Genomic DNA, 21,265 nt, shown 5'->3' with positions numbered 1-21,265 from the left:
ATCCGGATTTAAATGAAAACTCCAAACTTTCATATCTGTTATTGAAAAGTTCATTAAAAGGCGCCCCCCCGCCAGCAACTGTCGAAGTGAACTCTATCACTGGAGAAATATTCAACCTGCAGTCATTTAACTATGAGGAAGTTAAAACGTTTCAGTTTCAAATTCAGGCCACCGACTCTGGTGTTCCTCCGCTAAGTACCAACGCGACTGTGAACGTTTTTATCCTGGATGAGAATGACAACAGCCCTGATTTCTGACCACGGAGAACCTTCCCTCTCAGCGACTGTGTCGATTGATGTCGTGGTTGTTGAAAGTACAGGTGAAATACAGACATCATTCAAACACTTACCCGCGAAGGATGAGAATTTCTCGGATTTAAATCTATATTTGCTGATTGCCATTATCTCGGTGTCAGTAATATTTTTGCTGAGTCTCATTAGTTTAATAGCTGTGAAGTGCCACAGGACTGATGGCGGGTTGAGCAAGTACAGCGCTCCAGTGATCACCACACACCCTGACGGGAGCTGGTCTTACTCCAAATCTACTCAGCAGTATGACGTGTGTTTTAGCTCAGACACACTGAAGAGTGACGTCGTGGTTTTCCCTACGCCATTTCCGCCTGCTGATGCTGAGCTCATCAGTATTAATGGAGCAGACACTTTTAAACGGAACCAAACTCTCCCCAACAGCGAGAAGGTAAGATATATTGCGTCTTGCACGCTCAGATTGCGTGCCTCCATATCTGTGTTTCGACTGAATTTGATATTAAACCTTCATGCTAAATTTGGAAAATAATTGTTTCCCTTGTTGTTATGTAATTTATTTGCAATGTTCGATTATTTTTATTCTCACTTCATTTTCGATATGATTATTTGCCTCTTTTTGATCATGAAAGTCCACCTTTTTAGATTTTGGTTTTATTTGTGATATATTGTTGCAGTCCTTTTTTTGCTGTCGTAATGACTACAGGAGAGTACTTTTCGCACGTAGGCCTACGTTTATGTTGTGATTTTGACATTTAGAACTCAACTTAGAACTGGAATGTGTTGGCTAATACTGTATTTTTCACCACCCGTTTATATATTACATAAATAAATCTCCTTTCCCTTGATATAAGGATTGGACGCGTCGTCCCCAATTTTGGTTCCTACATTGTATTTGTCTCATTATCGCATTTGTGGTCTGAATGACAGAAATGCAACGTAAGATTAATACTGTGCAAATAGTTCATAGTTCAGCAAAGGCTGAAACATTTTCATGCCATGTGTATGACACGGAGTGTCGCTACAGACCACAAAAAAATGAAGTAACTATGCAGGCTCCTCCCGTTGTAGAAAAAATAGAAACAGGCATACACTCCGGCCGCTTTGTTGGAGGCACTGGCAGAGATGGTGTGACGCGAATGACTGTAAAACTGACCGTATTTGATTTCATATGGGGAGTTTCTTCATGGATATTCGAAAATAATATTTGTTGGAATACGCGGGCCTTCCGTCTTCAGCCAAAACGTTTGTGATGATGGGCCTTTGGAAACATCCAGAACATGTTTGGATACAGCGTATCGTGCTTCTTTGTCTTCTGCGCTGCTCTTCGGCGCAGACTGTATATTCCGTTTCTGAGGAGGTCGACAAAGGTACGTTTGTTGGAAACATCGCTAAGGATATAAATGTGGATGTGAAGGAACTGGAATCTCGAGGGCTTCAACTCGTGTCGGGGTCTAGTAAGAGATATTTCGACGTAAATTTGAAAACTGGTGTTCTGTATGTCGATGACAGAATTGACAGAGAGGCACTCTGCCAAAATCAGGTAAAATGCTCTTTAAATATCGAGGCCATATTGAATCACCCCATGTATCTTCACCGAATTGAAGTAAATATTTTAGACATCAATGATAACACACCATCGTTCCTTGACAGAAATCATTTTTTAAATATTACTGAGTTGGCAATTCCAGGAGAGAGATTTCATTTGCCCATAGCTAATGATCCTGATGTGGGAAGTAACTCAGTAAAGACCTACAAACTGAGTTCGAATGAACAGTTCTCTCTGGATGTACAGAACAGTGGAGAGCAGAGTGTATATGCTGAGCTGGTGCTGCAGAAAGCTTTAGACCGAGAGAAGCAGTCCGTGATTCAGCTCCTACTGACTGCTGTTGACGGAGGAAAACCTCCCAGATCCGGGACATTGCAGATAATTGTGAATGTGATCGATGTAAACGATAATGCACCTACATTTAGTAGCTCCCTATATAAAGTTCGTGTTCCTGAGAACGTTCCTTATGGAACAACTATCCTCACTCTGACTGCTACAGACGCTGACGAAGGAGTAAACGGTGACCTCGTATACTCTTTAATAAGACGTGGCAGGTTGAATCATCTTGACATTTTTGCAATCGATCCGAAAACTGGAGAAATCACCACAAAGGGAACTTTGGATTACGAGGAAAGCTCTGCATATGAAATCCGTGCACAGGCACAGGATGGAGGACATTCGCCCAGGAGTACTCACTGTAAGGTGTTAGTGGAAGTTGTTGATCTAAATGACAACGCCCCAGAAATAACAGTGACGTCACTAATGAGCCCGATCAAAGAAGATTCTACTCGAGGGACAGTGGTCGCTTTGATTACCGTCGCAGATAAAGATGGTGGAAAAAACGGACTTGTGAAGTGCACTCTGGTTTCTGTGCTGCCTTTTAAACTTCAATCTTCATATAAGAACTCTTACTCATTGGTAGTTGACGGGCCACTGGACAGAGAAAACGCATCCCGTTATAATGTCACCATTAGAGCGACGGATGAAGGGATTCCGCCTCTCTCCAGCACCAGCATCATAACAGTACAGGTTTCTGACGTAAACGACAACGCGCCGCGCTTTCCCGAGTCCGTCATTAATGTTCATTTGAAAGAAAACAGCGCAGTTGGCTCTGTAATTCACCGTGTGTCTGCATTTGATCCGGATTTAAATGAAAATGCAAAAGTGTTCTATTCTTTATCGCAGAGTTCAACTAAAAGCACGACCCCATTATCAGCTATCAATGTGAACTCTGTCAGTGGAGATATATACATTATGCAGTCCTGTAACTATGAGGAAATTAAAACTTTCCAGTTTCAAGTGCAGGCCACAGACTCTGGTGTTCCTCCACTAAGCAGCAACGTGACTCTGAACGTTTTTATCCTGGATGAGAATGACAACAGTCCTGTGGTTCTCCCACCCTATTCTGACCAGGGCTCCGTTAATACTGAGAACATTCCCTATTCTGCTGATGTGGGCTACTTTGTGGCCAAGATCAGGGCTGTAGACGCAGACTCTGGTTACAATGCGCTGCTTTCTTATCACATCACTGAACCCAAGGGCAGCAGCCTCTTCCGAATCGGAAGCAGCAGCGGGGAAATAAGGACTAAGAGGCGAATGAGTGACAATGACTTGAAGACTCATCCATTGGTGATTTTGATTTCTGACCACGGAGAACCTTCCCTCTCAGCGACTGTGTCTGTTGATGTCGTGGTTGTTGAAACCGGTGAAATACAGACATCATTCAGACAGCTGCCGAAAAAGGAAGAAGGTTTCTCGGATATAAATCTATATTTGCTGATCGCCATCATCTCGATTTCAGTTATATTTTTGCTGAGCCTCATTAGTTTAATTGCTGTAAAATGCCACAGGACTGATGGCGGTTTGAGCAAGTACAGCGCTCCAATGATCACCACACACCCTGACGGGAGCTGGTCTTACTCCAAATCTACCCAGCAGTATGACGTGTGTTTTAGCTCGGACACACTGAAGAGTGACGTTGTGGTTTTCCCCACGCCGTTTCCACCTGCTGATGCGGAGCTCATCAGCATTAACGGAGCAGACACTTTAAAACGGAACCAAACCCTTCCGAATAGCGCAAAGGTAAGAAAACCAAAGCTGAATTATCCTCCTATTTGACACTGTTTTGCCGTTTAGGCCATCTGGTTATTAAACAATATTTGTAAAAAGGGTTGAGTTTTCTGGTGCAGTTTAGGAAAAAAACGAATTTTCACTGGTTTGGTGTTGGCATGTATTGGTTTGGTATATATATTGAGCAAATGTGTATTGGCTGTATTAATAGTGTATATAGGCTTGATGCGGGGATGTTTGGCTTGGAGTTGACACATTTTAACACAATTACCGCCTTGTCTTTAAGGTATATTCTGGTTTGCTAGTAATGTATATATATATATTTACGTGTGTGTGTGTGTGTGTGTGTGTGTGTGTGTGTGTGTGTGCGTTTGTGTGTGTGTGTGTGTGATAATATCTTTCCAGAGATGTAGCCATTCCTCAATTCTATTGTTGTTACTATTATTACTATTACTATTATTATTATTATTATTATTATTATTATTATTATTATTAAAATGTTCTTGAAGATGTCATTTGTGCAGCTATCCTTTTTTGCCTTACGTGAAGAACACCTATCTCGGTCTATTTTAATTATACAATCCCAAGTGATTTGATTGAAGGGCTTTGTATTTATTTTCTGTTAGCCCAACTTTAATCTTTTTTTTTTGTAGTAAAACTACTTGTTCTACAATAACCTTGTAATAACAGTGCGCATTTTCTAGCTTCTCGACATAGACGGCAGTATGTAAATATTTGGACAGTGGTATAATTTCCCTTCTTTTGGCTCTGTACTCCAGCACATTGGATTTGAAATGAAGCAATGATTATGGGCTTGAAGTTCAGACTGTTGTTTACATCCATATTGAGCGACCCATGTAGGAATTATCCTTCTTATACATCGTCCCCCCCATTTTAGGTGACCAAATGTAATTGGACAGTTGGCTTCTCAGTTGCGTCTGATTAATCAGGTGTATTCAATCACTTCCTTAGTGCAGGTATAAAAAGGTTTCAGTATCTAGACTTGATTTTAGGCATTTGCTTATCTTTTGAATCTGTGATTGTCTTTTGCCTGTACAAGGACCAGAGTTGTGCCAATGAGAGTCAAGGAAGCATTTATGAAGCTGAGAAATTAGAAAAAAAACAAAACAAACAAAACAAAACAAAAAAACACTAAAATGCATAGGTCAAACAATAGTCGTACCAAAACCAACTGTTTTGAACATCTTTAAGAAGAATGATGCTTCAAGGCCCTAGTGTTGGCATTTCAAGCTGCTAAAGGGACTGCCCCACTTCACATACAACCCTTAATCACTCCCTACTCACACAGTCTCTGCAGTCGATTTGGATTTAAACCAAAACGCAAAGATTTCGTATTCCTTACTGGGGACATCGGGCAAAGGCGCACGTTTGTCATCTGCTGTGAACGCCAACTCTGTTAGTTGGGAAATATACAGCCTCCAGAGCTTTAACTTCGAGGAAGAAAAAACATTACAGTTTCAAGTCCAGGCCACAGACTCTGGTGTTCCTCCACTAAGCAGCAACGTGACTGTGAACGTTTTTATCCTGGATGAGAATGACAACAGTCCTATGGTTCTCCCGCCCTATTCTGACCAGGGCTCCGTTAATACTGAGAACATTCCCTATTCTGCTGATGTGGGCTACTTTGTGGCCAAGATCAGGGCTGTAGACGCAGACTCTGGTTACAATGCGCTGCTTTCTTATCACATCACTGAACCCAAGGGCAGCAGCCTCTTCCGAATCGGAAGCAGCAGCGGGGAAATAAGGACTAAGAGGCGAATGAGTGACAATGACTTGAAGACTCATCCATTGGTGATTTTGATTTCTGACCACGGAGAACCTTCCCTCTCAGCGACTGTGTCTGTTGATGTCGTGGTTGTTGAAACCGGTGAAATACAGACATCATTCAGACAGCTGCCGAAAAAGGAAGAAGGTTTCTCGGATATAAATCTATATTTGCTGATCGCCATCATCTCGATTTCAGTTATATTTTTGCTGAGCCTCATTAGTTTAATTGCTGTAAAATGCCACAGGACTGATGGCGGTTTGAGCAAGTACAGCGCTCCAATGATCACCACACACCCTGACGGGAGCTGGTCTTACTCCAAATCTACCCAGCAGTATGACGTGTGTTTTAGCTCGGACACACTGAAGAGTGACGTTGTGGTTTTCCCCACGCCGTTTCCACCTGCTGATGCGGAGCTCATCAGCATTAACGGAGCAGACACTTTAAAACGGAACCAAACCCTTCCGAATAGCGCAAAGGTAAGAAAACCAAAGCTGAATTATCCTCCTATTTGACACTGTTTTGCCGTTTAGGCCATCTGGTTATTAAACAATATTTGTAAAAAGGGTTGAGTTTTCTGGTGCAGTTTAGGAAAAAAACGAATTTTCACTGGTTTGGTGTTGGCATGTATTGGTTTGGTATATATATTGAGCAAATGTGTATTGGCTGTATTAATAGTGTATATAGGCTTGATGCGGGGATGTTTGGCTTGGAGTTGACACATTTTAACACAATTACCGCCTTGTCTTTAAGGTATATTCTGGTTTGCTAGTAATGTATATATATATATTTACGTGTGTGTGTGTGTGTGTGTGTGTGTGTGTGTGTGTGTGTGCGTTTGTGTGTGTGTGTGTGTGATAATATCTTTCCAGAGATGTAGCCATTCCTCAATTCTATTGTTGTTACTATTATTACTATTACTATTATTATTATTATTATTATTATTATTATTATTATTATTAAAATGTTCTTGAAGATGTCATTTGTGCAGCTATCCTTTTTTGCCTTACGTGAAGAACACCTATCTCGGTCTATTTTAATTATACAATCCCAAGTGATTTGATTGAAGGGCTTTGTATTTATTTTCTGTTAGCCCAACTTTAATCTTTTTTTTTTGTAGTAAAACTACTTGTTCTACAATAACCTTGTAATAACAGTGCGCATTTTCTAGCTTCTCGACATAGACGGCAGTATGTAAATATTTGGACAGTGGTATAATTTCCCTTCTTTTGGCTCTGTACTCCAGCACATTGGATTTGAAATGAAGCAATGATTATGGGCTTGAAGTTCAGACTGTTGTTTACATCCATATTGAGCGACCCATGTAGGAATTATCCTTCTTATACATCGTCCCCCCCATTTTAGGTGACCAAATGTAATTGGACAGTTGGCTTCTCAGTTGCGTCTGATTAATCAGGTGTATTCAATCACTTCCTTAGTGCAGGTATAAAAAGGTTTCAGTATCTAGACTTGATTTTAGGCATTTGCTTATCTTTTGAATCTGTGATTGTCTTTTGCCTGTACAAGGACCAGAGTTGTGCCAATGAGAGTCAAGGAAGCATTTATGAAGCTGAGAAATTAGAAAAAAAACAAAACAAACAAAACAAAACAAAAAAACACTAAAATGCATAGGTCAAACAATAGTCGTACCAAAACCAACTGTTTTGAACATCTTTAAGAAGAATGATGCTTCAAGGCCCTAGTGTTGGCATTTCAAGCTGCTAAAGGGACTGCCCCACTTCACATACAACCCTTAATCACTCCCTACTCACACAGTCTCTGCAGTCGATTTGGATTTAAACCAAAACGCAAAGATTTCGTATTCCTTACTGGGGACATCGGGCAAAGGCGCACGTTTGTCATCTGCTGTGAACGCCAACTCTGTTAGTTGGGAAATATACAGCCTCCAGAGCTTTAACTTCGAGGAAGAAAAAACATTACAGTTTCAAGTCCAGGCCACAGACTCTGGTGTTCCTCCACTAAGCAGCAACGTGACTGTGAACGTTTTTATCCTGGATGAGAATGACAACAGTCCTGTGGTTCTCCCGCCCTATTCTGGCCAGGGCTCAGTTAATACTGAGAATATTCCCTATTCTGCTGAAGCGGGCTACTTTGTGGCCAAGATCAGGGCAGTAGACGCAGACTCTGGTTACAATGCGTTGCTTTCTTATCACATCACTGAACCCAAGGGAAGCAGTCTCTTTCAAATCGGAAGCAGCAGCGGGGAAATAAGGACTAAGAGGCGAATGAGTGACAATGACTTGAAGACTCATCCATTGGTGATTTTGATTTCTGACCACGGAGAACCTTCCCTCTCAGCGACTGTGTTGATTGATGTTGTGGTTGTTGAAAGTACAGGTGAAATACAGACATCATTCAAACACTTACCCGCTAAGGATGAGAATTTCTCGGATTTAAATCTATATTTGCTGATTGCCATTATCTCGGTGTCAGTAATATTTTTGCTGAGCCTCATTAGTTTAATCGCTGTAAAATGCCACCGGACTGATGGCGGGTTGAGCAAGTACAGCGCTCCAGTGATCACCACACACCCTGGTCTTATTCCAAATCTACTCAGCAGTATGACGCGTGTTTTAGCTCAGACACACTGAAGAGTGACGTCGTGGTTTTCCCCGCACCATATCCTCCTGCGGACGCGGAGCTCATCAGCATCAATAGAGCAGACACGTTTAAGAGGAATCCCAACAGTCAGAAGGTAAATAATGAATGGTTTCCGACTATGCCTATACTTCGCCATGCTATATGCTCCCTCGTGCGATTTTGAGCGAGTTAGCCAGAAAGGCTAGTTTCCATTTGTATTCCCCAGACTGGCAGTTAAAAACACACACAGACAATACAATACATAACAGACATGTATGCATGGACAGTCAGTACCTGCACTCATACAGTACCTGCAGTTATCCTGACGGAATTAAATATTATTTATATTGTAAAGCAACTATATTTTAGCACATAGTATGTCGGTAGACAATACGAATTTGGACATGGCCATCCAAATTAGACGTGCGTAATTACGCACTGAACCTGTGAAAATTAATCGTTGATCTTGTTTCCTATTGCATTCCTTGTATGAAGTTGCACATAGGAAGTGGTCTTTCAATTCCACTGGTACTACAGTTAGTTACATCTAATTAATTATTAGCTCGATATTATTTGCCTTTCAATTAAGCGTTTTAACTCAAATATTGTGTTTGGCTCGCCACTTCAGTTGACACGATAACTCTAATTTTTTGAAGTCAGTATCACTCTGTCAACAAAAATATTTCGCATCACAATTCGAAATAGCATACCTTTCATTGCAGTGCTGATAAGGATTCAGCACTTTCACCACGTTGGCTCTCAACCCTACCAATGATGAGTTTTCATACACCATTACAACCTGTAGATCCCAAACAATTAAATATGTATTATATAAATCAAGTTCCCTTTACCACTGCTTGTCATAACACAACTCAAATTATTTCCTGTTTCTATTACCATTTTAAATTTGAAGTATTATTACTCACGTTTTATACCTGTTTACCAAAATGTTTCTGCCACAATTGAATGCATGTTTCCGTCTCCAGTGTGTTCTATTAACGGTTTGGACTTGTTTTCTCTCTGCATTCATAAAAATACGTGTAGTTTTAAATTGCACAATTAAGTCCAAATTCAAATTCAAATAGCAAGTAAACTGTTAGAACACACTGTGGTGTTGGTGGTGGAAACATCCACAGGGTGTCGCTGTAGACTAGCAAGATTTCAACTAGAGGGGATGCGTTACAGCCACACCTCTGCATAAACAAGCAGAGCATTGACATCTTTGTCACAGAGAAGCAGGATATTCATTCCGCCCCAGTTACAGTTTCTGTGTGGATTTGTGTAATGTTCCGTATTGATATTCGTGTTCCGGATGCCATATTTATCTGTTTTGCAAGATCTAAATAACTATGCAAATATGTCACAGCGCTGCAGAAGAACTGTTGCAATATGGTTTCTATTTATTTCGACACTCTCTTTTTTCGGTACCGCTTTTGGACAGATAATCTACTCGGTGTCTGAGGAGGTTAAGGAAGGGACGTTTGTCGGAAATTTAGCCAAGGATTTAAATCTCAATGTGGATGATTTGGAATCGCGTATGGTACGGATTTCCACAGGATCCAAGAAGAAATATTTCGAGGTAAATTTAAAGACAGGGGTTCTCTATGTTAATGAAAGGGTTGATAGGGAGAAGATTTGTCCTAGCACTGCGAATTGTTTTCTAAATGTGGAGGCCATTGTTGAGGGACCTTTGTCTATCTATCGTATTCAGATCAATATAGTAGATATTAATGATCACTCGCCAGAGTTCCCGTTAAAAACTCAATGTATAAATGTCTCCGAGTCCACTCTACCAGGAGCTAGATTTATTTTGCAGAGTGCTGATGATGAAGACGTGGGTAGTAACTCTGTAAAGAGCTATAAGCTCAGTCAAAATGAGCACTTCTCTCTAGATGTACAGAGCGGTGGAGAGCAGAGTGTGTCTGCTGAACTAGTGCTGCAGAAAGCTTTAGACCGAGAGAAGCAGTCTGTGATTCAGCTCCTACTGACTGCTGTTGACGGAGGAAAACCTCCCAGATCCGGCACTTTGCAGATAACGGTGAATGTGCTAGACATCAATGATAACATTCCGACATTTAGTAGCTCAATGTTTAAGACGACTGTTTTTGAGAATCTGCCAATTGGAACAACAATCTTAAAATTGAATGCAACTGACATGGATGAAGGAATTAACAGTGAAATCGTGTACTCCTTTAGTAACTATCGGCTGAAAGATGTCAATAATGTTTTTGCTATCGACCCGAAGAGTGGCGTCATTACAGTTAAAGGGGATATTAACTACGAGGAAAAAAGTGTGTATGAGATACGTGTACAAGTTCAGGATTCCGGGTTTTCGCCTCTTGTTTCTCACTGCAAGGTGTTAATTGAGGTGGTAGACATTAACGACAATGCTCCAGAAATATCAGTAACATCTGCATCGTTGACTGTCAAAGAAGACGAAAAAATTGGCGCAGTGATATCTATGGTAGAGGTTTTAGACGCTGACAGTGGCACAAATGGAAATGTGCACTGTGTAGTTTCTGGCGATGTACCGTTCAAATTGCGGATGAACTACAAGAACTATTACTCATTAGTGGTTGGTGGGCCGCTGGACAGAGAGCGTGCCTCTCTATACAATGTCACCATCGTGGCTACGGATGAAGGGACTCCGTCTCTCTCTAGTTCAAGTGTTATTACTGTACACGTTTCTGATGTCAACGACAACGCGCCGCGATTTCTAGAGCCTGTGATTAACCTGCATGTGAAGGAGAACAGTAAAGTAGGATCTGTGATTTACACGGCATCTGCCTTTGATCCGGATTTAAAAGAAAACTCCAAACTTTCATATCTGTTATTGAAAAGTTCATTAAAAGGCGCCCCCCCGCCAGCAACTGTCGAAGTGAACTCTATCACTGGAGAAATATTCAATCTGCAGTCATTTAACTATGAGGAAGTTAAAACGTTTCAGTTTCAAATTCAGGCCACAGACTCTGGTGTTCCTCCGCTAAGTACCAACGCGACTGTGAACGTTTTTATCCTGGATGAGAATGACAACAGCCCTGTGGTTCTCCCGCCCTATTCTGGCCAGGGCTCCGTTAATACTGAGAATATTCCCTATTCTGCTGAAGCGGGCTACTTTGTGGCCAAGATCAGGGCAGTAGACGCAGACTCTGGTTACAATGCGTTGCTTTCTTATCACATCACTGAACCCAAGGGAAGCAGTCTCTTTCGAATCGGAAGCAGCAGCGGGGAAATAAGGACTAAGAGGCGAATGAGTGACAATGACTTGAAGACTCATCCATTGGTGATTTTGATTTCTGACCACGGAGAGCCTTCCCTCTCAGCGACTGTGTCTGTTGATGTCGTGGTTGTTGAAAGTACAGGTGAACTACAGACATCATTCAAACACTTACCCGCGAAGGATGAGAATTTCTCGGATTTAAATCTATATTTGCTGATTGCCATTATCTCGATATCAGTTATATTTTTGCTGAGCCTCATTAGTTTAATCGCTGTAAAGTGCCACAGGACTGATGGCGGGTTGAGCAAGTACAGCGCTCCAGTGATCACCACACACCCTGACGGGAGCTGGTCTTACTCCAAGTCTACTCAGCAGTATGACGTGTGTTTTAGTTCAGACACACTGAAGAGTGACGTTGTGGTTTTCCCTACGCCATTTCCGCCTGCTGATGCTGAGCTCATCAGTATTAATGGAGCAGATACTTTTAAACGGAACCAAACACTGCCTAACAGCGAGAAGGTAAGATAGAATGCGTCTTGCACGCTCTGACTGCATACCTCCATATCTGTGTTTCGACTGAATTTTATATTTAACCTTCATGCTAAATTTGGAAAATAATTGTTTCCCATGTTATGTCATTTATTTGCAATGTTCGATTATTTTTATTCTCACTTCATTTTCGTTATAATTATTTGCCTCATTTTGATCCTGAAAGTTCACCTGTTTAGATTTCTGTGTTATTTGTGATAGATTTTTGCAGTCCTTTTTTTCTGTCGTAATGACTACAGGAGAGTACTTTTCGCAAGTAACCCTACGTTCATGTTGTGATTTTGACTTTTAGAACTGAACTTAGAACTCGAATCTGTTCGCCTATACTGTATTTTTCACCATATTACATACATTTTTATATATTACATACATACATCTCCTTTCCCTTGATATAAAGATTGAACACGTTGCCAATGTTGGTTCCTACATTGTATTCATCTCTCGTTGTGAGATTTGTGGCCTGAATGGGAGAAATACAACGTAATATTAATACTGTACAAATAGTTTATATATTGAAGGCTGAAACATTTTCATTCCATGTGTATGACACGGAGTGTCGCTACAGACCACAAAAACTGAAGTAACTATGCAGGCTCCTCCCGTTGTAGAAAAAATAGAAAAAGGCATACACTCCGGCCGCTTTGTTGGAGGCACTGGCAGAGATGGTGTGACGTGAATGACTGTAAAACTGACCGTATTTGATTTCATATAGGGAGTTTCTTCATGGATATTCGAAAATAATATTTGTTGGAATACGCGGGCCTTCCGTCTTCAGCCAAAACGTTTGTGATGATGGGCCTTTGGAAACATCCAGAACATGTTTGGATACAGCGTATCGTGCTTCTTTGTCTTCTGCGCTGCTCTTCGGCGCAGACTGTATATTCCGTTTCTGAGGAGGTCGACAAAGGTACGTTTGTTGGAAATATCGCTAAGGATATAAATGTGGATGTGAAAGAACTGGAATCTCGAGGGCTTCAACTCGTGTCGGGGTCTAGTAAGAGATATTTCGACGTAAATTTGAAAACTGGTGTTCTGTATGTCGATGACAGAATTGACAGAGAGGCACTCTGCCAAAATCAGGTAAAATGCTCTTTAAATATCGAGGCCATATTGAATCACCCCATGTATCTTCACCGCATTGAAGTAAATATTTTAGACATCAATGATAACACGCCATCGTTCCTTGACAGAAGTAATTTTATAAATATTACTGAGTTGGCAATTCCAGGAGAGAGATTTCCTCTACCCCTGGCTACTGATCTCGATGTGGGCAGTAACTCAGTAAAGACCTACAAGCTCAGTCCGAATGAACAGTTCTCTCTGGATGTACAGAGCGGTGGAGAGCAGAGTGTGTCTGCTGAGCTAGTGCTGCAGAAAGCTTTAGACCGAGAGAAGCAGTCTGTGATTCAGCTCATACTGACTGCTATTGACGGCGGAAAAGCTCCACGATCCGGGACATTACAGATCACGGTTAATGTCATCGATGTGAACGACAATCCACCGGCATTTAGTCGGTCTCTCTATAAAGTTCGTATTCCCGAGAATGTCCCATTTGGAACAAATATAATTATTCTTAATGCCACAGACCCCGACGAAGGAGTGAACAGTGACCTTATATACTCTTTAAGACGTGGCAGTTTGAATAATCTTGATATTTTCGCAATCGATCCGAAAACTGGAGAAATCACCACAAAGGGAACTTTGGATTACGAGGAGAGCTCTGCATATGAAATCCGTGCACAGGCACAGGACGGAGGGCAATCACCCAGGAGTACTCACTGTAAGGTGTTAGTGGAAGTTGTTGATCTAAATGACAACGCCCCAGAAATAACAGTGACGTCACTAATGAGCCCAATCAAAGAAGATTCTACTCGAGGGACAGTGGTCGCTTTGATTACCGTCGCAGATAAAGATGGTGGAAAAAACGGACTTGTGAAGTGCGCTCTGGTTTCTGTGCTGCCTTTTAAACTTCAATCTTCATATAAGAACTCTTACTCGTTGGTAGTTGACGGGCCACTGGACAGAGAAAACGCATCCCGTTATAATGTCACCATTAGAGCGACGGATGAAGGGATTCCGCCTCTCTCCAGCACCAGCATCATAACAGTACAGGTTTCTGACGTAAACGACAACGCGCCGCGCTTTCCCGAGTCCGTCATTAATGTTCATTTGAAAGAAAACAGCGCAGTTGGCTCTGTAATTTACCGTGTGTCTGCATTTGATCCGGATTTAAATGAAAATGCAAAAGTGTCCTATTCTTTATCGCAGAGTTCAACTAAAAGCACGACCCCATTATCAGCTATCAATGTGAACTCTGTCAGTGGAGATATATATATTATGCAGTCCTGTAACTATGAGGAAATTAAAACTTTCCAGTTTCAAGTGCAGGCTACAGATTCTGGTGTTCCTCCACTAAGCAGCAACGTGACTCTGAACGTTTTTATCCTGGATGAGAATGACAACAGTCCTGTGGTTCTCCCGCCCTATTCTGACCAGGCCTCTGTTAATACTGAGAACATTCCCTATTCTGCTGATGTGGGCTACTTTGTGGCCAAGATCAGGGCTGTAGACGCAGACTCTGGTTACAATGCGCTGCTTTCTTATCACATCACTGAACCCAAGGGAAGCAGCCTCTTCCGAATCGGAAGCAGCAGCGGGGAAATAAGGACTAAGAGGCGAATGAGTGACAACGACTTGAAGACTCATCCATTGGTGATTTTGATTTCTGACCACGGAGAGCCTTCCCTCTCAGCGACTGTGTCTGTTGATGTCGTGGTTGTTGAAACCGGCGAAATACAGACATCATTCAGACAGCTGCCGAAAAAGGAAGAAGGTTTCTCGGATATAAATCTATATTTGCTGATCGCCATCATCTCGATTTCAGTTATATTTTTACTGAGCCTCATTAGTTTAATCGCTGTGAAATGCCACAGGACTGATGGCGGTTTGAGCAAGTACAGCGCTCCAATGATCACCACACACCCTGATGGGAGCTGGTCTTACTCCAAATCTACTCAGCAGTATGACGTGTGTTTTAGTTCAGACACACTGAAGAGTGACGTTGTGGTTTTCCCCACGCCATTTCCGCCTGCTGATGCGGAGCTCATCAGCATTAACGGAGCAGACACTTTTAAACGGAACCAAACCCTTCCCAATAGCATGAAGGTAAGAAAACCAAAGCTGAATTATCCTCCTATTTGACACTGTTTTGCCGTTTAGGCCATCTGGTTATTAAACAATATTTGTAAAAAGGGTTGAGTTATCTGGTGCAGTTTAGGGAAAAAAAACGAATTTTCACTGGTTTGGTGTTGGCATGTATTGGTTTGGTATATATATTGAGCAAATGTGTATTGGCTGTATTAATAGTGTATATAGGCTTAATGTTTGGCTTGAAGTTGACACATTTTAACACAATTACCGCCTTGTCTTTAAGGTATGTACTGATTTGCTCGTAATGTATATATATGTATGTGTGTGTGTATGTGTGTGTGTGTGTGTGTGATAATAGCTTTCCAGAGATGTAGCCATTCATCAATTCTATTGTTGTTACTATTATTATTATTATTATTATTATTATTATTATTATTATTATTAATATATTCTTTAAGATGTCATTTGTGCAGCTATCCTTTTTTTGCCTTACGTGAAGAACACCTATCTCGGTCTATTTTAATTGAGTTAATGTATTAATTGGACTTTGAAAAGAAAAATTGTGCGCTGTAAGATTCATAAAAATGTATGCATTTTCAAAAGTAAATTCCAGTTACAAGCACATTGAACTGTATTGTACACCAATAGTTATACACCTCAAACCTCTATACGGCAATCGAAGAAAAAAATGCTTAAATGGTAACTTATTAAAAATGAAGCTGAGAAATGAGAAGAAAAAAAAAACAAACACTGAAAGGCATAGGTCAAACAATAGGCTTACCAAAACAAACTGTTTGGAACATCATTGAGAAGAAAGAGAGAACTAATGTATGTTTGGGATCATTGCCTTCCTGTGGGTTGAAGCACCGTCCAATGAGATTGGAGGCATTTGATCGAACTTGAGCAGATATGATGCTGCTGCACACTTGAGAATTAATTCTGCTGCTGCTGTCAGCAGCTACCTATCAACTAAGGCAAGTGAGACAGAACCTGTGGCAGTCGGACCGGCCCAAACTGGAACACCCACACCACCATGTTTCTCAGATGAGGGTTCCTTGTAACCTCCACACTTTGCTCTTGCCATTACTCTGATACAAGTCAACCCTGCTCTCATCTGCCCCAAGATGCTTTGGACGAAAGAGTCAGCTGCATAAAATGTAACAAGACATTTTTCTGGAACTCTGCAGGCTCTTCTAGGTACTTCTTAGCAGACTGTAACCCGTTTTTGCAGCTAACTAGTGGTTTGCATCTTGTATTTTAGCCTCTGTAGATCAGTTTGTGAAGTCTTCTGTAGAGAGTAGCCACTAACACATCCACGCCTGCCTCCTGAAATGCTTTTGATCTCTCAAACAGGTGTTTGTGGATTTGTATTCATTTTGGCTGGAATTATTTGGTCATGAACTGTAGAGGTCTTCCTTAGCCTACCAGCCCGTTTGCAATTACTGAGCTCACCAGTGCTCTGGTTCCTCTTAGTGATGTTCCAAGCACTTTATTTCTGTAGGCCTATTGTTTGGCCTATGTCTCTTCCTTTTTTCTCTTCTTAATTCTCTGCTTCATCATGGCTTCATTGACTGCCATTAGCACAACTCTGGCCCTCGTGTTGACAGAAGCCAAACACTGACTCCAAAGGCAATCAAAAGCCTAGAATCAAGAACAGGTACTTACAGTGTTCTTATACCTGCACCAAGGAAGGGATTGAATACACCTGACTAATCAGAAACAGCTGAGAAACAAACTGTCCAATTACTTTTGGTCCCCTAAAATGTTTGAAAAGGGATGCATGTATGAATGTAAAGATCCTCAAATTAAAGGTTTAAGGCACTTTAACCTCATATTCATTGTTTCATTGCAAATCCAATGGGCTGGACTACAGAGTAAAAGGAACAGAAATTGTACCACTGTCCAAATATTTACGTTCTGCGCTGAAGTTATTTTGTTCCTTGTGAAGATATAACATATAATGATTTAATTTTCAGTGTTTCTCCACGATTGGTGAATAGGGCAATTTCATGTCAAGATATTATTTATTCCTCAGTAATCCTGACATAATTTGTGAGTTTCATTGCTTCGGGCTTATACTGCAATGGGCAGGATATACAGAACCGAAATTGCAGCTGGACCAATCGATGGACAGTTCTCATATCACTGACCTGATACTGAAGTTTGCATGGTTTTGCCAGTTTAATTGTGATTTTGTGAAGGGATTTTGTGCTTTATTTAGTTGAGTTAAATCATTTTAAGTTCCATTATTTAACCACACGATGTCTCTGTTGCTCCACCAAGTGAAATACCGACGATAGCTCAGAGCTCCTCCTCGTTTGGGAGGGGGAAGCGATTACACTCGGCTTTGTTACTCGGAGAAGGGCGAGACGTATTCGGTCGGAGGCCCGAGGTTTCACTCATTTATATGTAGTTTAAATTGAAATATTTCTGTCGGCGGAGTTTTGGAATTAAAGACGTCGTTGGATCCATGCTGGTGCCAAGGTTGACGGAACAATGTATTTTGCAACCCAACAAGAATCTATGGTGACGTTCCATCTGTTCTTGCTGTTGTTGTGTAGCTGGGAAGCAGCGTCTGGACAGCTTTCATATTCCGTTATGGAGGAGGCAAGCTCTGGGACCTTTGTGGGCAATATCGCCAAAGATTTAAATCTAAATGTACTGGAATTGGAGTCACGTTCGTTTCAAATTGTAGCTGGTTCTCAGAAGAAATATTTCGAAGTGAATTTTAAAACGGGAATTTTGTATGTGAATGAGAGAATTGACAGAGATGAGCTTTGTTCGAGCATGCTCAAATGTGTGGTCAATGTCGAAGCGGTTATTAATAATCCTTTGAGAGTTTATCGTGTGGAAATTAATATTGCAGATGCCAATGATAATGCTCCCACTTTCCAAGAAACATCGCAACATATAAATGTAACCGAAAACACGCTCTCTGGAGTTAGATTTCTTTTACCTAGTGCGTATGATGCGGATGTAGGGAAAAATGCTGTAAACACGTATAAGCTGAGTCCGAATGAGCACTTCTCTTTGGCTTTGCACAAAGGAGAAAATGTCTATGCTGAGTTAGTGCTGCAGAAAGCTTTAGACCGAGAGAAACAGCCTGAGATTCAGCTCCTACTGACTGCTGTGGACGGAGGAAATCCGCCGAGATCTGGCACCATGGAAATTATTGTGAATGTCTTAGACATAAATGATAATCCTCCCGTTTTCAGCAGCCCGTTGTATAAAGTTCGTGTTTTTGAAAATACACCACCAGGAACATCAATAATAACTCTTAATGCAACTGATTTAGATGCTGGTCCAAATGGTGAAATTGTTTATTCATTCAGTAAGCTTGGACAGCAGAGTGTCCGAAATATGTTTTCGATTGATCCCCAATCCGGAATAGTGACAGTTAATGGCATCATCGATTTCGAAGAAAACAGTGCTTTTGAAATCCATGCGCAAGCTAATGACAGAGCACAGTCTCCCATGTCTGCTCATTCTAAATTGTTGATTGAAGTGGTGGATATTAACGATAATGCTCCTCAAATAACCGTGACGTCACTTTTAAACGTCGTGAAAGAAGACGCAAAGGTAGGCACTGCTATTGCTCTTGTTTCCGTTATTGACAGAGATAGTGGTAAAAACGGCGTCGTGAATTGCTATATCTCAAAGGAGCTTCCGTTTAAACTGCAAACAAACTACAAAAATTATTACTCTTTAGTGGTCGACGGACCGTTGGACAGAGAGATCACAGCTCAGTACAATGTTTCTATCACAGCCACTGATGAAGGGACTCCGCCTCTCTCCAGCACCAGCGTTATTACTGTGCATATTTCTGACGTGAACGATAACGCACCTTGTTTTAGAGAGTCAGTGAATAATGTGTATGTGAAAGAAAACAGTGCAGTTGGTTCTGTAATCCACACGGTATCCACATTCGATACAGATTCCAAACAGAACGCAAAGATTTCGTATTCATTATTGTGGATTTCGGCAAAAGGAGAGTTGCCATCATCAGCGATCAACGTGAATTCTGTCAGTGGGGAAATATACAGCCTTCAGGCTTTTAACTATGAAGAAGTTAAAACGTTTCAGTTTCAAGTGCAGGCCACAGACTCTGGTGTTCCTCCGCTAAGCAGCAACGTGACTGTGAACGTTTTTATCCTGGATGAGAATGACAACAGTCCTGTGGTTCTCCCACCCTATTCTGGCCAGGGCTCCGTTAATACTGAGAACATTCCCTATTCTGCTGAAGCTGGATACTTTGTGGCCAAGATCAGGGCTGTAGACGCAGACTCTGGTTACAATGCGCTGCTTTCTTATCACATCACTGAACCCAAGGGAAGCAGCCTCTTCCGAATCGGAAGCAGCAGCGGGGAAATAAGGACTAAGAGGCGAATGAGTGACAATGACTTGAAGACTCATCCATTGGTGATTTTGATTTCTGACCACGGAGAACCTTCCCTCTCTGCGACTGTATCTATTGATGTTGTGGTTGTTGAAGATGGTAGTGAACTGGGCCTACAGACGTCATTCAGACAGTTGCCTTCCAAGGAGGAGAGTTTCTCTGATTTAAATCTCTATTTGCTCATCGCCATTGTCTCAGTGTCAGTTATATTTTTGCTGAGCCTCATTAGTTTAATCGCTGTAAAGTGCCACAGGACTGATGGCGGGTTGAGCAAGTACAGCGCTCCAGTGATCACCACACACCCTGACGGGAGCTGGTCTTACTCCAAATCTACTCAGCAGTATGACGTGTGTTTTAGCTCAGACACACTGAAGAGTGACGTCGTGGTTTTCCCAACGCCATTTCCGCCTGCAGACGCAGAACTGATTAGCATTAATGGAGCAGACACTTTTAAACGGAATCAGACTCTCCCCAACAGTCAGAAGGTAAGGTACTATATCAAGCGTTTTTGTGTTAATGTTAGCATTAATTTTGTCCCGACGGAGACTTCATTTTTAAAAGACACGTCTTGTTTTTGCCATTGCTGTTGTGCTACGTGTGTTATTGTGTAGTTTATTTTACCAGTCCCATTGAGAGTTGAAATCTTTTTTTCAAGGGAGCTCTGGCCCTGAATTTCAATGCAGTCAGTTTACACATAAAACACGACACAGAAAGGTGAATCAATAAAACCACACACTATACATTCGTTACTATTCATGAATTGTCATATTTAGGGATATAATTGAATTAAATTAACGTGGAGAAAAACAGTTCTTCTATTTTAATGGAAACACTGGACAATGCTTTCACAAACAGAAGCTACAGCAATGCCCGTGTCCCATTTGTTGCTAGATCAATCTTCTTATGTAGCACAGTTTGGTTGAAGCCCTGCGGCCCTCAAAGCCCGGAGATCAAAACACAGAACTCGATATATTTTTTCTTTATAAATACAGTACCCTGTAGTGGATACACCCCTGTAGCGGATCCAGATTACGTTTCTCAGCCATCGCTCCGGGTGAGCCATTGGCTAGAGCTGTCCTTGGTGCTGGAACAATCTCCTGTTCCTTACGCGGAAGCAGCTGCATGTTAACTGTAAAAACAAACTGCGGTCAGCTTGGCCACAATGTGCAGAGCTAAGGCTCGAAGGTTCGTTTGGCAGGACGGTGATATTATTTTTTGCTTATGAATTGTGTTGTTTTCCCTGAATGAAGTGGTAAAAATGATTTTGTGACATACGCATTTCTAAATAATTTTTGACATAAATCAGTAATTTGAAGTGCGTGTGATATGTTTTACTGCTGTATAAAACATCATTTATTTAGTTTCGCAGGTCATTTAATTAGACCAGGAATGCAAGCAACTACTTAGTTTACATGATACAAAAAGCTCCCAGTTTCCACACCCATTATTTATCCAATGAAATGGATATTTAAGGGTATATACGCACAAGGCTTTTCCCCTGCCCTTAAAATCTGCCATCCATTCTTTCATTTGCGAATTCATGCACGTTGTATGGTGTAGGTATTGTTTTATTTACTGGCACTATGGGAAAGTACTGTTTGAACAAGAAAGTATTTGTTGTGTTTTACACATATTAGCAGTAGTAAATCATGAGTTACTCAGATATCAATGCTTCTTGTGT

The 21,265-nt window shown here is 41.3% G+C and overlaps 4 protein-coding genes across 4 annotated transcripts; all 4 read left to right on the top strand.

The window, feature by feature from the left end:
- The first annotated feature begins 1,518 nt into the window (after nt 1-1,518).
- On the top strand, nt 1,519-3,930 carry LOC133123617 (protocadherin alpha-3-like). Its single transcript, XM_061234091.1, has one exon. The coding sequence runs from the start codon at nt 1,519-1,521 to the stop codon at nt 3,928-3,930; it is 2,412 nt and encodes an 803-aa protein (XP_061090075.1).
- Nucleotides 3,931-9,626: 5,696 nt separating this feature from the next.
- On the top strand, nt 9,627-12,017 carry LOC133123616 (protocadherin alpha-2-like). Its single transcript, XM_061234090.1, has one exon. It carries the CDS (start codon nt 9,627-9,629, stop codon nt 12,015-12,017), a length of 2,391 nt encoding a protein of 796 aa, XP_061090074.1.
- An 813-nt stretch (nt 12,018-12,830) lies between these two features.
- On the top strand, nt 12,831-15,239 carry LOC133123614 (protocadherin alpha-3-like). The gene has a single exon (XM_061234089.1). The coding sequence runs from the start codon at nt 12,831-12,833 to the stop codon at nt 15,237-15,239; it is 2,409 nt and encodes an 802-aa protein (XP_061090073.1).
- Nucleotides 15,240-17,684: 2,445 nt separating this feature from the next.
- LOC133123613 (protocadherin alpha-10-like) lies at nt 17,685-20,642 on the top strand. The gene is made up of 2 exons (XM_061234088.1): nt 17,685-20,069; nt 20,604-20,642. The coding sequence occupies exons 1-2, from the start codon at nt 17,685-17,687 to the stop codon at nt 20,640-20,642; spliced, it is 2,424 nt and encodes an 807-aa protein (XP_061090072.1).
- Nucleotides 20,643-21,265: the final 623 nt, after the last annotated feature.

Source organism: Conger conger, chromosome 3 (assembly GCF_963514075.1).
Source record: "Conger conger chromosome 3, fConCon1.1, whole genome shotgun sequence".
In the NCBI taxonomy this organism is placed as follows: Eukaryota; Metazoa; Chordata; class Actinopteri; order Anguilliformes; family Congridae; genus Conger; species Conger conger.
The sequence above is the reverse complement of the archived record's forward strand: the minus strand, read 5'-3'. Positions and strand labels throughout refer to the sequence as shown.

Coding starts and splice junctions, on each gene's coding strand:
- LOC133123613 (XM_061234088.1), top strand. CDS start 17,685: ATGTATTTTGCAACCCAACAAGAATCTATGGTGACGTTCCATCTGTTC. Junction 20,070..20,603: donor CTCTCCCCAACAGTCAGAAG/GTAAGGTACTAT, acceptor ACACCCCTGTAG/CGGATCCAGATTACGTTTCT.
- LOC133123616 (XM_061234090.1), top strand. CDS start 9,627: ATGTCACAGCGCTGCAGAAGAACTGTTGCAATATGGTTTCTATTTATT.
- LOC133123617 (XM_061234091.1), top strand. CDS start 1,519: ATGGGCCTTTGGAAACATCCAGAACATGTTTGGATACAGCGTATCGTG.
- LOC133123614 (XM_061234089.1), top strand. CDS start 12,831: ATGGGCCTTTGGAAACATCCAGAACATGTTTGGATACAGCGTATCGTG.